Raw genomic sequence first — 15,005 nt, forward strand, 5'->3', positions numbered from 1 at the left:
AATGGATAAACTACTGTTGTTGATACAAAATTATCTGAACCGATGGTGCGGCGGCGACGGTGGCGGTGGTTGCTGATATGGATTATTAATGGTGGTTGATGGTTTTGTTGGTGGATCTGAAACTGCAGCTGATGAAATGATAGCATTTTTCCATCAGTATGGATAAACATCCATTATTGATCCAACTGCAATGGATAAACTTCTACTGTTGATCCAACTGCAATGGATAAACTTCTACTGTGAAATGTATCAATTTCAGTTTTATTCCACTTACTGTTGATCTATCATCATGGATAAACATCCACTGTTGATCCAACTGAAATGGGTAAACATCCATTGTTGATCCAACTGAAATGGATCAACTACAGTTGTTGATACAAAAATATCTGAACCAGTAGTGGCGGCGGCGGCGGATTAGTGGTGGTGGCGGCGACGGACTAGTGGTGGTGGAGGACTGGTGGTGGTGTAATGGTGGTGGTGAACGAATGGTGGTAGAATATTGGTGGTGGCGGCGGTTGGTAGGTAGTGGTTGTTGAACGCTGATGGTGGAATGGTAGTTGAATATTGGTGGTGGTGGTGAAGTGGTAGAGGAAGAAATTTGTTCCATTTTGAAATAAAGAAAAATATTACATGTGCGAGGGTATTAAGTTAATGTAATATTAAATGGATAAAATTATAAAAAAATAAATGACATATTTATTGTTAAATAAGAATATATTTGTTGGGTTTGAAAAAGAATGACAAATAATTAATATACCCCCAAACATTTCCGTTCTCATTAAAGACACGAAACGTAATTTTATTCCAAAGTTGAAATATCACTTACAACTGAACTCACACGATAAAATACTCCACATACAAATTAAAGAGTTTTATTTAAGTGGACTTCTCCACTTGCACACTTTAAACTTTAAAATTTTACGAAAAGAAAGAACGAAAAACAAACAATAAAATCGTAAATCAGAATGCTCACACCAAGTCGCCCAAGCCTTGGTTACTAATAACAGTATGAACTAGTACCGGTTGATTCTTGATTTTACGCGCAACAATCACCGAATTTATAACTTCGTCCATCGGATGAAAAACTGCGAGAACTTCAAAACCTGGTAGATCACTAGGCTCAACAATTGGGTATAGAAAACCCCGAGCACCATGAGCACTCCTCAACATCAGTAAGGACCCTGGCGCCATGTGCATAGCCAGATGATCAATAACTTTCCGTTTCTCTTCTTTGTTCATACCAACTAAAGCAGCTAAGAAAACAACGTCGTAGTCGCTTAAACCATGTGTAACATCCATAATATCAGTATCATGGAATATCATACGCTTTGACAAGTCATGATCCGCAGCTACCAAGTTACGAGCCAATGCATTTGCCAATGGGTTGATATCGTAGTTGTGAAAAGTAGTGGTCCTCAGGTGATTTGAAGCCAAGACGACCGATGTGAGCGGTAGAGGACCAGAACCGATGAAAGCGATATGATTAGGATTTGGGTTTGCGATATAATTGCTGAGTATAGTATATTCAAGACGTCCAAGTCTGATGTAATTTGTGTAGTAGGGGAAGATGTTGATATGATCAAGTGGGATTTCATAAGAACCTAATAAGGTTGAGAAATGAGATTCTAAATGACCTTCAGCTTCTCCGCAGAGACGGATGAGTTTGGAACGGATTTCTTGTACTTTGGTTGATAATTTGGTAACATCTATAGGAGATGGCGGTATACAAGAATGGACTAGTTGAGTGAAAAGAGTGTCAACATCTTTTGAAGGTTTGAGGCTTTCGAGGGTTGATAAGCTGTTATAAATCTCACAAACATTTTTGATCAACAATTCTTGATCCTGATCTTGATTGAGGGAACCCAATGAACCCATGTGATTGATAGATAGTATGAACGTTACTTAAGTGAATGAAGAAGATAACTCAATCTATTGATCACTACAAAGTTGGAAATGCTTAATCGGTTTGATTCTCTAACCCTCAGATGTAGTGGCTATTTATGAACATCATTTGTGGAACCACTAAATGCGAGTGGCCCTCACAATCTAATAATTAATATGTCAACGAGTGTTATACTTGTGGAGAAGGGCCGGAGTAAAAGCTCCTAACTTGCTCTCTTTCGGATGACATAACATAATTGATACTCGTTGACAAAAGTGATACAGTATCTCCCAATTTAGAATGACACTGTGTAGAGTATAGTTGATACTTTATGTGAACATTTTTTATGGTGAATTATCAGTTTCACTGATCATTATTCATGTAAATGTTGTCTTTGTATGCACGAGTAGAACATGCTCCTTTGGTCTGCCGTGCTTAACAGGTGTTTGGACAACACACTCTCTTTCGTTTTGCACTTATTAAATAATTCTACTAACCTGAGTTTTAATCCTATGACAACATTGTGTTGATAATTTGTTCTTTATGTGAACAACGTTGTCCATAAAACTGAAGGAGTGCTAATTTCACCTTTGTATCACAAGGCATACCTAACATACGCACCAAAAAACAAATACTAGTTTCTTAAATGGCTTTGATGTCGACACTATTTAGTAGCCGATGATTCAATGATTTTCTGTTGATATATGAAACCATTTCAATTTCAAGAAACGGATTGTTATTATTTTTAAGATTTTTAAATTTAATGATGTTCCGATGCGTTCTAAGTTCTACTAACTTCAAAATCGCCTCCACTTCCCTCCTTTAAATTGTGATGCGGGTTTAGTCAAACCCTCACCAAATTTTTAGACATGGAAGTGAAATATTAACACCGATAACAAGAGCGCTCTAAAACAGTTTCGCACTACCCACAACAACAACAACCTTAAACAACAGTTTCAGAAAATATAGATCCTTTCTTTCATGGCTCCAGTAATTTCAACAACTCCAGAAGAACCCACTACCAAGAATGTCGTTCAGCATCCTGTACAGGTATTTCCTTTTCTATGTGCTGCTAAGGTTTGAATAGAAATGTAGCAATGTTAGGTTTGTCCAGGATCGATACTTCATCTTACAATATTTGTTGTTTCTTCCTTCTGAAAGGTTGCAAAACGCTTGGAAAAGCTCAAGACTACCATCTTCACAAAGATGAGCATGCTTGCAATCAAACATGGAGCGAGAAACCTCGGCCAAGGCTTTCCCAACTTTGATGGCCCTGAATTTGTGAAAGACGCAGCAATCCAGGCTATTAAAGAGGGGGAAAACCAATATGCCCGGGGATGTGGTGTTCCAGACCTCAACTCTGCAGTGGCTGCCAGGTTCAAGAAAGACTCTGGACTGGTGGTGGACCCTGAAAATGAAGTCACTATCACTACAGGATGCACTGAAGCCATCGCTGCCACCATGTTAGGTTTGATAAACCCTGGCGACGAGGTCATCCTTTTTGCCCCTTTTTACGATTCTTACGAAGCTACACTTTACATGGCTGGAGCCGATATAAAAATCATTACCCTCCGGCCGCCAAATTTCTCAGTTCCAATTGATGATCTCAAGTCTATTATCTCAAAGAATACTCGTGCAATACTTGTAAACACACCACATAACCCCACGGGGAAGATGTTCAGCCGAATGGAATTGGGAACTATTGCATCTCTTTGTATAGAAAATGATGTGTTGGTTTTCTCAGATGAAGTTTATGATAAGTTGGCATTTGAGGAAGATCACATTTCTATAGCTTCACTTCCTGGCATGTATGAGAGGACTGTCACCTTGAATTCCCTCGGTAAGACCTTTTCTCTAACAGGTTGGAAGATAGGTTGGACTATAGCTCCACCACATCTGACATGGGGAATAAGGCAGGCACACTCTTACCTCACTTTTGCAACATCAACTCCAATGCAATTTGGCGCTGCGGAAGCTCTTAGAACCTCGGACACTTATTATGAGGAACTAAAGAAAGATTACCTGCATAAGAAGGGAATATTAGTAGAAGGACTTAAAGCTGCAGGTTTTGTGGTGCACCCTTCTGCTGGTACTTACTTTGTTATGGTCGATCATACTTCTTTCGGGTTTGAAAATGATGTTGCCTTCTGCGAACATCTGATTAAGGAAGTGGGTGTTGCTGCAATTCCAACAAGTGCTTTCTATCTTAATCCAGAGGATGGTAAGAATTTGGTGAGGTTCACATTCTGCAAGGATGAGGATACTCTTAGGGAAGCAGTCGAAAGGATGAAAGCGAAGTTAAAAAAATGAATTTACTTGTAATCTTCAGTCAAAGCAAAGTAAAAAATTGATGTTTCTGTTAGTTCATGAGGAGTTGCACAATAATAAGATCGTTTTATGGTGGAAATCTGTGTTGTGAATTATTCTTTTAGGCTATCTGAACCTTTGTTGCGAACATATTCTGCAAAACTCTCGTAGACTGTTTCTCCAAAGGCAAAAACATTATACTGACCGGAAAATGCTAAAAATTTCAAATAATAAAAAAAAAATGCATCATGTTGGACGTTGAAGGAACAGTACGTACGAATTCAAATTAACCTCAGCATTTATGTGTATTGTTTGAAGAGAATCGCAAACTAACCCCCCTGGGGTGTTATTATTGAAGTCCCTTGAGTGGCCCAAGTACGATCGAGTAATATTTAGGTATGCACTGCGAGTCTGCACATGCCTTTTGAATAATGTTATGTCTACATCATAAAAGATGCTACATGGTAACATGGTGTAGGCAAATAGAACTGCACGTATAGAACTGCACTATTGCAAAATAAAGACCCAAATAGAACTGCACGTATGAAACGGTATAGAACTGCACACATAGGCAAATAGAACTGCACGTATAGAACTGCACGTATAAAACGGTATCAACACTTAGTAGAACTGGTATCCCTCTTTATAAATCGTGCACGTAATGTGCCTCTCAGTTATGCTAGTCATATCTCATCTAAAGACCCAATTCATATTTTTTGGATACGCAAAATAAAGAAAATTCTATTGCAGTGGAAATATGGAGAAAGTAAATAGGCAAAGAGAGGTTTTTATTGATCGGGATAATAGGGTTACATGGAACAATATCCTTTATATACATGTAGAAGGGAAACCCTAGATATCTAGCTGGGCCGCACATCTATGGGCCGTGGGCCCTACAACACTCCCCCTTGTGCGGTCCAATAGAACTTCATATGCAGTGCTTCACATTTAGTGCTTCAAATGTAGTTCTTCAAATGTCGTCCTCTCCTTGATGACTTGTGTCGTAATCAACTGCCTCATTAAAACTTTGAAAAGGAAAAAACCATTGGGACAACACCTTGGTACAACTCCTCACATGTAGTACTTCACATGTTGTATCTGGTACTTTACATGTAGTTCATCACATGGAATATGGTCTTCAAGGACCACCAAGTCTAAGTTAATTGCCTCCTTAAAACTTCAACAGGAAAACCCCATAGGGACAAAACCTGAACTAAATAAAAAGAGTACAATATTAATAAAACTTAGAACATACTTGGATGTGTTTATGTTGCCTCATTAAAACCTTGACAAGAAAAACCCAGCGGGACAAAATCTTGACGAAAGGAAAAGAGTACAACGTGACAGATGCAAGTAAAGGTGATCCGTTACAGATGATCACTTTGGTCCACTGAAGTTGACTAGTTGCTTCACAATTCTTAAGGAAGAAAATTCTCGTGGGAAAGACAATATCCTTAGATGGGAAATCATATTCCCAGTGTTTTTTGTTGTCTCATTAAAAACCTTGCCGAGCAACAAAACCCCGTGGGAGAAAGTAACCTCGGTGAAGGAAAGAGTTCAACACACCATTAGATGCTCCCCCTAATGCTAGAAAATTTTCATTAGTCTAATGCAGTCAAAAGGAGTTTATCACACATTACTTTGGTGACTTGAATGTTTATAGATGTTGGTGATTCTGGAAGTTACGTTGCTTAAGAGAATATCGCGTTTCATTTCTTTGATTCAGATATTTTCAGTAATATCAACGCGATCTCTATGTCTTCAACGTTCAACATACATGATTTTTTTAGTGTTGTCTCGCTAAAACCTTGTCGAGTAACAAAACCCTTTGGGAAAAACTATTCTCGATCGAAGGGAAAAAGAGTACAATACAACTTCAATTTCAAAGTAAAATATGTCGACATCATATCCTTGAATCCTCCCCCTGATGTCGGCATCTCCCCCTGATTACTTTGAGAGTTATTCTAGACATTTTCTTTAGTCATGTACTTTTTGAAAAATGAATATCGGTAATGACTTAGAAAATAGTCTACCATATCTCCCCATGATTACTTTCATTGGAGAAGATATTATTGTTCCTTCATAATAAACAACCTTTGGATTGCAGTTCCTTTAGCATTCCTTTTTATGTCTTTGCAGGGATAAAACAAAGTCATGTCAGTGGTTACTTTTAAGTACATGAGTACATTCATTATACCATTCCAATGATGTTGCGTTGGCGCTGAGCTATATCTAGCTAACAAGTTTCCTGAGGATGTAAAATTTGGTCGAGTACATTATGCTAAGTACAACAATGCGTATATTGCACTTAAATAGGGGAATTTCATATCCCAACACATCTTCGTCATCTTTCTTTAGACGAAATGGTCATTTACTTATTTTGTACTTCAACTAATCATGGGAGTGCTATCATGATGCATGTCTTTGTTAAATTTCCTGACAACTTTAGACATATGCAAACTGGTGGAATAAAATACCACAAGTTCAGTATTTGGTCGAGCTTTCCCCAGATTTTTCATCTCAAATTCGTATTTCAAATAGCTCTTAAGGTACCTTATTACATCAAGAGTACCCATCATGTCTGTGCCATCGACATAGATAGCTACAATTCCAAATAAAGAACTAATACGCAAGGAAAAATAAATTACTTGTTTATCCCTCCAAATCAAATAGCCACTTAGACGGGTATACCACATCCGCCTGATTGCTTTAATATATAAATGAGCATTCTATCTAAGTGTATACGAACTCTGTGGTTTAGAGTCACTTGATTTTGGAAACAAAAGTCCATCAAGTACTTTTGTAAATATCTACTATTTCTTGATTCTTTCAGAGATATGTAACAACAACATATATATGCTGCATTTCAAGTCATTTTAAAATTACCAAGCTAACTAAGTAGCGAACGCTATAACGTTCATTATTAGAAGACAATTCCAGGTCTTTGTGAGAAACCTCGCGCCACAAGGCGAGTCTTTCTACTTTAACACTTCATTCTGCTCACCGTGCTTGGTGACAAATAATCATGTATGTCCTATAGGCTTTACACTTGGTTGATTAGCACTACCCCACCAAATACCTGTATATTTGTAATGAACCAAGTTCTACCTGGATTGTGTAGGCCAAATATGCTCTTTGTTGAAATTTAAACAACAAGAAGCAAGGCTCGATCTTATCTTTCTCTATTTCCTTAAGAAAGTGTATATGAAATTAATCATCAATATTATCGCATGATCTTTTCATTGAATCGTGCGCATTCTCATAATCCACTTGGGATGTCATTGTTCTCTGGAATCATTAAACTTCGGAGCGTCCTCCAGTTTGATTCATGGATATATTCAAAGACAATATTATGAGATGATTTATGATGATATAAATAAGTCGTGCCTTACTCACCTACTTCCTTTCTAGGTGAGGTTTGATCGAACCAGGTGGTATCTCTAACTTTCTTTATGGAGCAACGACCTCAACCACACTTCCACTAAGTGTAGTTGCAACACCTTGGTATATGGTATATATCCATTATTTGAGGATTCGTAACCTTGCAGGTAGGTATGCAGCTGGTATGTGTGATCTCATCACTTTAGCGACATCAATTTACATTCTGAAAATCGATTATTCTTTGTCACTTCACATTTACATTTGTGGAGTATAAGAATCAATATGAGACACAGTGGGAACACACCATGACAATTCCTGTCGTTCTCTTAGAAAATACTTTTTCTTATCTCCCCCAATGTCCGGAAGACTATCTCATTAAAGTGATAACCTGTCAATATAGTGGTAAGAGATCCCCTGTCAAAAGGTTTAAAAATGCGGATAATTATTGGACATTCTTGTCCAGCAGAGTCACTTGATAATTTTGATGAACCATCATAGTACGATGTGGAGTCGTAGGGGCACATATTAGTGAAACCAAAAATGCGTAAGAACAAAAGAATATCAGGCTTATATCCAGTTACCAACTGGTACGCAAAAAAATAATCGTTGACCAATTGTGGGTCTAAAATGAGTAAGTGAAGATGCGTGTAATATTTCATAGTCCCCAAGCAATTAAAGGTAGGTTTGTATGCATAACCGTGCCTTAGGCACCATCTGTAACCTTTGATGATAGCCTTTGTGAGACCATAGGGTATAAGATGCTCTGCATTGATCATATTAAATACGCAATAACCATCAAGTCCTTTTGATGTATATTAGCTAGCATTTACAAGGGGTGGTGAGCCTTTACATGTATAACATGTGCTAGTAGTTTTCCAAACGCAAAATTTCTTGAAAACTATAACTAGTCCAAAATTTTAAAACATTCACCAGAGCCATAAGTCACTTTAATGGTCCGCATTCTGCATGAATATTTTTTAAATTTTTACCTCGTTTTCTTTTCTAATATGTAATTTTTACCATTTGCATCTTAGGATGGTCTCGATCCTGTTTTACTGAAGACTTTGTGAAATGAGTGATGATATACTCTTACTTAAAAGCATAATGGGAAGGGGGGGGGTTGTGCTGCTAGTACTTTACAAAACACTCATTGAGAGATATGCCGTCAATTTGCACTCTTTCAATCTTTTTTCCCATTTTCTTTCACTCAAAAAAAATGATATTTGTATGAGTTCTTTCAAAACAATCATCATGTCACAACCAAAGTTGCTTTATGGTTATGCTCAAAGCATGTATGAGTCATTTCCCAACATTTCATCGTCGGAGTCAATATGGATTCAATAATCCAAATATTATAGTGAATTACATTGCATTAGATTGACTCATTAGTTTCTCTAAAATATATTTCATTCTAAATATATTAGAGACTATAAAAGATGCAATCAATTACATGTTCATCATAGTGATGTTCCACATGATATCCATTTGCAACAAGGTGTGATTATCTCTTGGTACATCTAGAGATTTTGCAACGACTTTTTTCTATCTTGAAAACAAATTTTGAGCAATGTTGTACCCGATGTTCGAACCCTTATAGTCACATTATAAGGAAATAGTTCAACAACTAATTTAAATTCTTTAAGAATTTCGTGTAATAAGTGGCGTGACCTTATTACGTAACAAAAGAAAATCTATCTCATTTACTTTAGAGTGTTACCATTCATGAAGATGATATAATCTTCATCATAATGTACGATTGATCCTTATAACTCAAGTACTTTTGAGTATATCTCAAGTGCTTTAGAGGATTTCAGTCTCGTGGAAATGATATCCTTTTCATTCCACAAGAGCATACACTGGATATAATTCTTCGCATAAAAAAAAATTCTTTATTTTAGCTAATACAATATCGGTCAAACTATCATGTAGACAATAGTTTTGGATCAAATCATGCAAAATATAGAATCTTATCATACGAATTCGATTGAATAAAGATAGACAACAAGAAAAAGTGGCAAAGTTCTTGTTTCCATTAATGTTGACGTCTAGCTATGATATGACCTTCTCCAAGAATATAGTGAGTTCGTTTTCCTTTAAACTCCCTATAGCTCTTATAGTTGACTACTAATATATGATACTTGCATTCCAACACTTGTACCATTCTCAGTAAAATGCTTATACCAATATTTTCAACTCTCATTCATATGAGTCAGAATTACGTCTATGTCCCATTGTAGGTAGATACATTTACTTTGTATCATTACTACTGGATCCAGAACTACATCTCCGACTCATGAAAACTTTTGTGAGTTTCTTTCCACAAAAAGTGAGGTTTGCTTTTAATTACAACATATCATTGTCGAAGTTATTGACTCATTATAGTCTAAAAAGTGGATTACATCCCACTGAACATTCATGTTTGGAGGGAAATGAATGTTTCGACAAACTTCCTTCAAAGCATTACATCGTCTTAAGTTAATATGTCACCTTGGAAATGTTGAAGGTATGACTTCCTCTTTGAAAGATGTATCTTTACAAGTTGAAGATTTTTATGACGAAAGTATTGTACTTGTGCGCAAATAATTCTACATCATAGACTCTTTAATGGTGCTCAAGTATTTCTGAGTCAAAAAAATCAAATTAGAGTCGAATTGGTTTAGTCAAAGTCTGGTCAATTATTTGGTCAAGACCCGGTCCATTGGGTTGACAAGGTCATGGTTAATGAATATAAACATATACGGTCCATTATATATGAAGTATTCATGCCCATTGTTAATAAGTTTGAAACTATTAGCATGTGAGCCCAAAACATATGGTTAACCCTAAAAATTGAAAAAAATTCTTCTTTCAAATATTCTGATCGAAAGACAAATGCATCATAGTCCGATCATGATGAAATGTTTACAGTTGCGTCAAAACTATGTTTTTCCAAACATAATAAAATGTCAATAAAATCCAACGGCCAGATAAAAATATATTCATGTTCCCGTATGAATGTTCCAATTAACGTTTCTGTGGACACAACTGGAAATATCACGTACTTTGGAGTCTTTCATGTTGTTGGACCTTTATGAAATTTTTACAGTCTTTCAAGGAGAACAATATGTAAAACATAACAAAAATACAGCATAATCTAACGGTTGGAATTTCTAGAACATATGTTTGTCTACGCTGTTATAAATTAGGGTTTTTCTAAACGTACACTGATTCATTAAAGTCCAGTTTTGGAGATTGCATCATATTCCGATTTGATTGAAATATCAAACGAGTAAGTAATACCTAATTGGGTTGAACATATTAAAATTTAATGAAAATCTAATAGTGAAATCTCTATGTTTGGTAATCATATATTCGTGGAACCCTAAAAAATACTATGAAAACGAAATTCTTTTGTGGAACGAGAATACCTGGTAACGCATCCATAATGAAAATTAATCTTGATCAGAACCACGCTAATATCTTTGCGAAGGAATCCATGATTAATCTCGAGCGATAAAAATTAATAGAAAAAAAAAAATTGTACAAAGTGGTAGAGTGGTGCTTGATAACGTGTTGCAGTGGAAATATGGAGAAAGTAAAAAAGCAAAGAGAGGTTTCTATTGATCGGGATAATAGGGTTACATGGAAAAATATCATTTATATACATGTAGAAGGGAAACTCTAGATATCTAGCTGGGCCGCACATCTATGGACCGTGGACCCTACAACAAATTCTACCATTTTTAGTGAGCCCGCAGGAATTATGATCAAGTGGTATTATTCACTACCAAGACCGTTTAAGAATTATGATCTCAACAAGGATGGAGATTTCTCACATATAACCAATCTATCGCATTAAAGGGATGAAGCTTAATTTTATTTATAAAAGTTTAAATGGACTGACAACTGAACTCACACGATAAAATACTCCACATACAGAGTTTTATTTAAGTGGACTTCTCCACTTTCAAACTTAAAACTTAAAACAAACAACAAAATCACAAATTAGAATGCTCACACTAAGTCGCCCAAGCCCTGGTTATCAATAACAGTATGAACTATTACCGGTTTGTTCTTGCTTTTACGCGCAACAATCACCGAATTTATAACTTCGTCCATGGGATGAAAAACTGCAAGAACCTCGAATCCCGGTAGGTCACTAGGCTCGACAATTGGGTACAGAAAACCCCGAGCACCATGAGCACTCCTCAACATCAGCAAGGACCCTGGCTCCATGTACATAGCCAAATGATCGATAACTTTACGTTTTTCTTCTTTGTTCATACCAACTAAAGCAGCTAAGAAAACAACGTCGTAGTCGCTTAAACCATGTGTAACATCCATAATATCAGTATCATGGAATATCATACGCTTGGATAAGTCATGATCCGCAGCGACCAAGTTACGAGCCAACGCATTGGCCAATGGGTTGATATCGTAGTTGTGAAAGGTAGTGGTCCTCAGGTGATTTGAAGCCAACACGACTGATGTGAGCGGTAGAGGACCAGAACCGATGAAAGCGATATGATTAGGATTTGGGTTTGCGATATAATTGCTGAGTATAGTATATTCAAGACGGCCGAGTTTGATGTAATTTGTGTAGTAGGGGAAGATGTTGATATGATCAAGCGGGATTTCATAAGAACCTAATAAAGTTGAGAAATGAGATTCTAAATGACCTTCAGCTTCTCCACAAAGACGGATGAGTTTGGAGCGGACGTCTTGAACTTTGGCTGATAATTTCGTAACGTCTATGGGAGATGGTGGTATACAAGAATGGACTAGTTGAGTGAAGAGAGTGTCAACATCTTTTGAAGGTTTGAGGCTTTCTAGGGTTGATAAGCTGTTATAAATCTCACAAACATTTTTGATTAACAATTCTTGGCCCTGATCTTGATTGCATGAACCCAATGAACCCATGTTGGTTGACACTGTGAATGCTAAGTGATGAAGATAACTCAATTTACTGATAACTCCAATGTTCTGATGAATGAAGATGCTTGATCTGTTTGATTCTCTAACCTCCAAACGTAGTGGCTATTTATGGACGTCATTTGTGGAACCACTATATGAGTGAGTGACCCTCACTATCTAATTATTAATATGTCAACGCTAGTGTCATTTGTGTGGAGAAGGGTCGGAGCAAAAGTTCCTAATGTTCTCCTTCGGATGACAAAAGTGATACTCGTTGACAAAAGCGATACAGTGTCCCAATTTAGAATGATATTGTATAGACTATAGATGATACTTTATGTGAACGATTTTGCATAAACAATTGCCGCATATTCATTTGAAAGAATTGGCACCGTAGGAAATATCAGCTTCACTGATCACATATTGATACTTTAAGCGTCATTACTGATGCACATATCGTCTATGTGTAGACACTATGAGGGGATAATTATAAAACTCAAAATAAATGAAAACTTTTTGATGGAAACAAAGAAAGAAATATATAAATGAACTCAGTATTGGTGTTTGTGTTCACGAGCAGGACATGCTCCTTTGGTCTGTGGTACTTCATGGGAGTTTGGACGACACACTCTTTTGGTTTTCCCTTGTTAAATATGATACCTTTAACTTACCCAGACCAGATGGAATATCCGATCTATGATTAATGATTCCCCCCATATAACTTATGGAATCCCAGTGTACCCCAGGTGATGTAGCTAACTTGATTATTGATGAATCTTGGTATGTAGTATGACAACATTGTGTTGATGATTTTGTGAACAATTTTGTCCATGAAGGAAGTGCTATCACCGCTATATAGCATAAGGCACACCTGCACCAAAAAAACAAATACATTAGTAGTCTTGGATGGCTTCGATGTCGATACTGTTTGGTAGCCAATGATTCAATGATTTATTTATTTATGTATTTTATTTTTATTTTTTTGTTGAAGCATATTCAATGATTTTATGTTGATATATGAAATAATTTTGGACCATTTACAAAATGGTCATATTTTTTGTAATTCAGTTACAAAATGATCATACTTTTGCAAATTGGTTACAAACTGATCCTACTTAGTCCGACATAACAGTTTTTCAAAAAAACGGGATTAGTTGTCTCCAAAATACCCTCGCTCTTAACTCAAGCAAATGTTAACCACAGTTAACCCATCGCCGACGTAGTGGCCACCTCGCTGACGTGGTGGACAATTTTGTAACTGGATCCTAACAGACTGCCTCAGGCTGACCAGTGTAATTGCCAAGGCCTGAGCCATTTGTATCTACACAATACCACCACCTCAATTTCTGCATCAACCACCATTTCTTCCATTTCTTTGGCAATGTAGCTCAATACCAAAAGCAGCAACTCCATTACCTCCAACCAGTTCATGGCACAACTAGCCCTTGCCTGCAAATCAACTCAACACAAATTTTACCCTGCATAGATCTCAAACTTGGCATAAATCTCAGGCAAACCACCATCAATTCCTTCACTATCTCCAGCACAATCACAAACTCATTGCAGTAATAACTTCTTCTTAACCACCAACAACAACATATCCACTACTCAAAACCATTGGACTCCATCATCACTACCCTGCACTATCTCACTAAACTGCAGCTTCATTGTCTCCACATCCATTGCACCGTTACTGACAGCATCACCATCAACCTTTAAACACCGGGAACTGTTGACTTCAATCACTGACATCCACATCCATCTCAACCCATAACCATTTTTGCTCTTGGCATCAGCTCCCTATCATATTGATAGACGCATTTATGTGTCTATTTTGTTCTCAATATTCTGTATTGTTAGACTCGATTAAGTACTTATTGTGTTATTTTGTGTTTTTGTAGATGCTTTTAGAGAAATAAGCCTTTGCGGCGAAATGAGCTCGAAAAGTAGTGTTTTACACCCCAGGATAATGTACCGGAGGCACCTCAGAAATGCACCGGAAGCGTCCCAGAGGAACCCAGAAAAATTACTATTTCCACCCCAAAATTACTATTTCCACCCCAATTGCTAAAGGGACACCCGTACAGGATTAGGGGGAGGACACTTTTCTTCTCATAATTCAAATTTTGGAAAAAGGCGGGAAAATATTTCTTCTCACTGGCAGTTGGGTCGATCGATTTTTGGAGGGGTTAGAGTTCGATTAAACCTCTGATTTTCAATGGGTATTTGTGATATGGATAGAGGAAGAATTTTGGGTGTTAGGATCGATTATAATTGGCTGGAATCATCGCAATCAGGAAGCACGTTCAAGAAATGAATATCACACGATCACATCAAATTTAGACGTGTACTCATGTGTTTGGAGAGTGTTGAATCAATTCTACAGCGTGTAAGATCATGTTTGGAGTGTTTATACATCATTTCAGCGCGTGGAGAGCTAATTAAAGGAAGAAAATATCCAAAAAATATTTTCTCTTTAAGCCGAGTAAAGAGAGAATTATCTTGAGTTATGGCGTGATTAAATGAGGCTGAGGAGTATAAA

The 15,005-nt window shown here is 37.0% G+C and overlaps 3 protein-coding genes across 3 annotated transcripts; 1 reads left to right on the forward strand and 2 right to left on the reverse strand.

Moving 5' to 3' along the window:
* Positions 1-766: 766 nt before the first annotated feature.
* LOC113306976 (nicotianamine synthase-like) lies at positions 767-2,026 on the reverse strand. The gene has a single exon (XM_026555895.1). It carries the CDS (start codon positions 1,873-1,875, stop codon positions 970-972), a length of 906 nt encoding a protein of 301 aa, XP_026411680.1. The 5' UTR covers positions 1,876-2,026; the 3' UTR covers positions 767-969.
* Positions 2,027-2,604: 578 nt separating this feature from the next.
* On the forward strand, positions 2,605-4,280 carry LOC113301200 (probable N-succinyldiaminopimelate aminotransferase DapC). The gene is made up of 2 exons (XM_026549950.1): positions 2,605-2,932; positions 3,044-4,280. The coding sequence occupies exons 1-2, from the start codon at positions 2,864-2,866 to the stop codon at positions 4,190-4,192; spliced, it is 1,218 nt and encodes a 405-aa protein (XP_026405735.1). The 5' UTR covers positions 2,605-2,863; the 3' UTR covers positions 4,193-4,280.
* Positions 4,281-11,454: 7,174 nt separating this feature from the next.
* Positions 11,455-12,542, reverse strand: LOC113301249 (nicotianamine synthase-like). Its single transcript, XM_026550004.1, has one exon. It carries the CDS (start codon positions 12,467-12,469, stop codon positions 11,564-11,566), a length of 906 nt encoding a protein of 301 aa, XP_026405789.1. The 5' UTR covers positions 12,470-12,542; the 3' UTR covers positions 11,455-11,563.
* Between the last annotated feature and the right edge of the window lie 2,463 nt (positions 12,543-15,005).

This window comes from Papaver somniferum, chromosome 8 (assembly GCF_003573695.1).
Source record: "Papaver somniferum cultivar HN1 chromosome 8, ASM357369v1, whole genome shotgun sequence".
Classification (NCBI taxonomy): domain Eukaryota; kingdom Viridiplantae; phylum Streptophyta; class Magnoliopsida; order Ranunculales; family Papaveraceae; genus Papaver; species Papaver somniferum.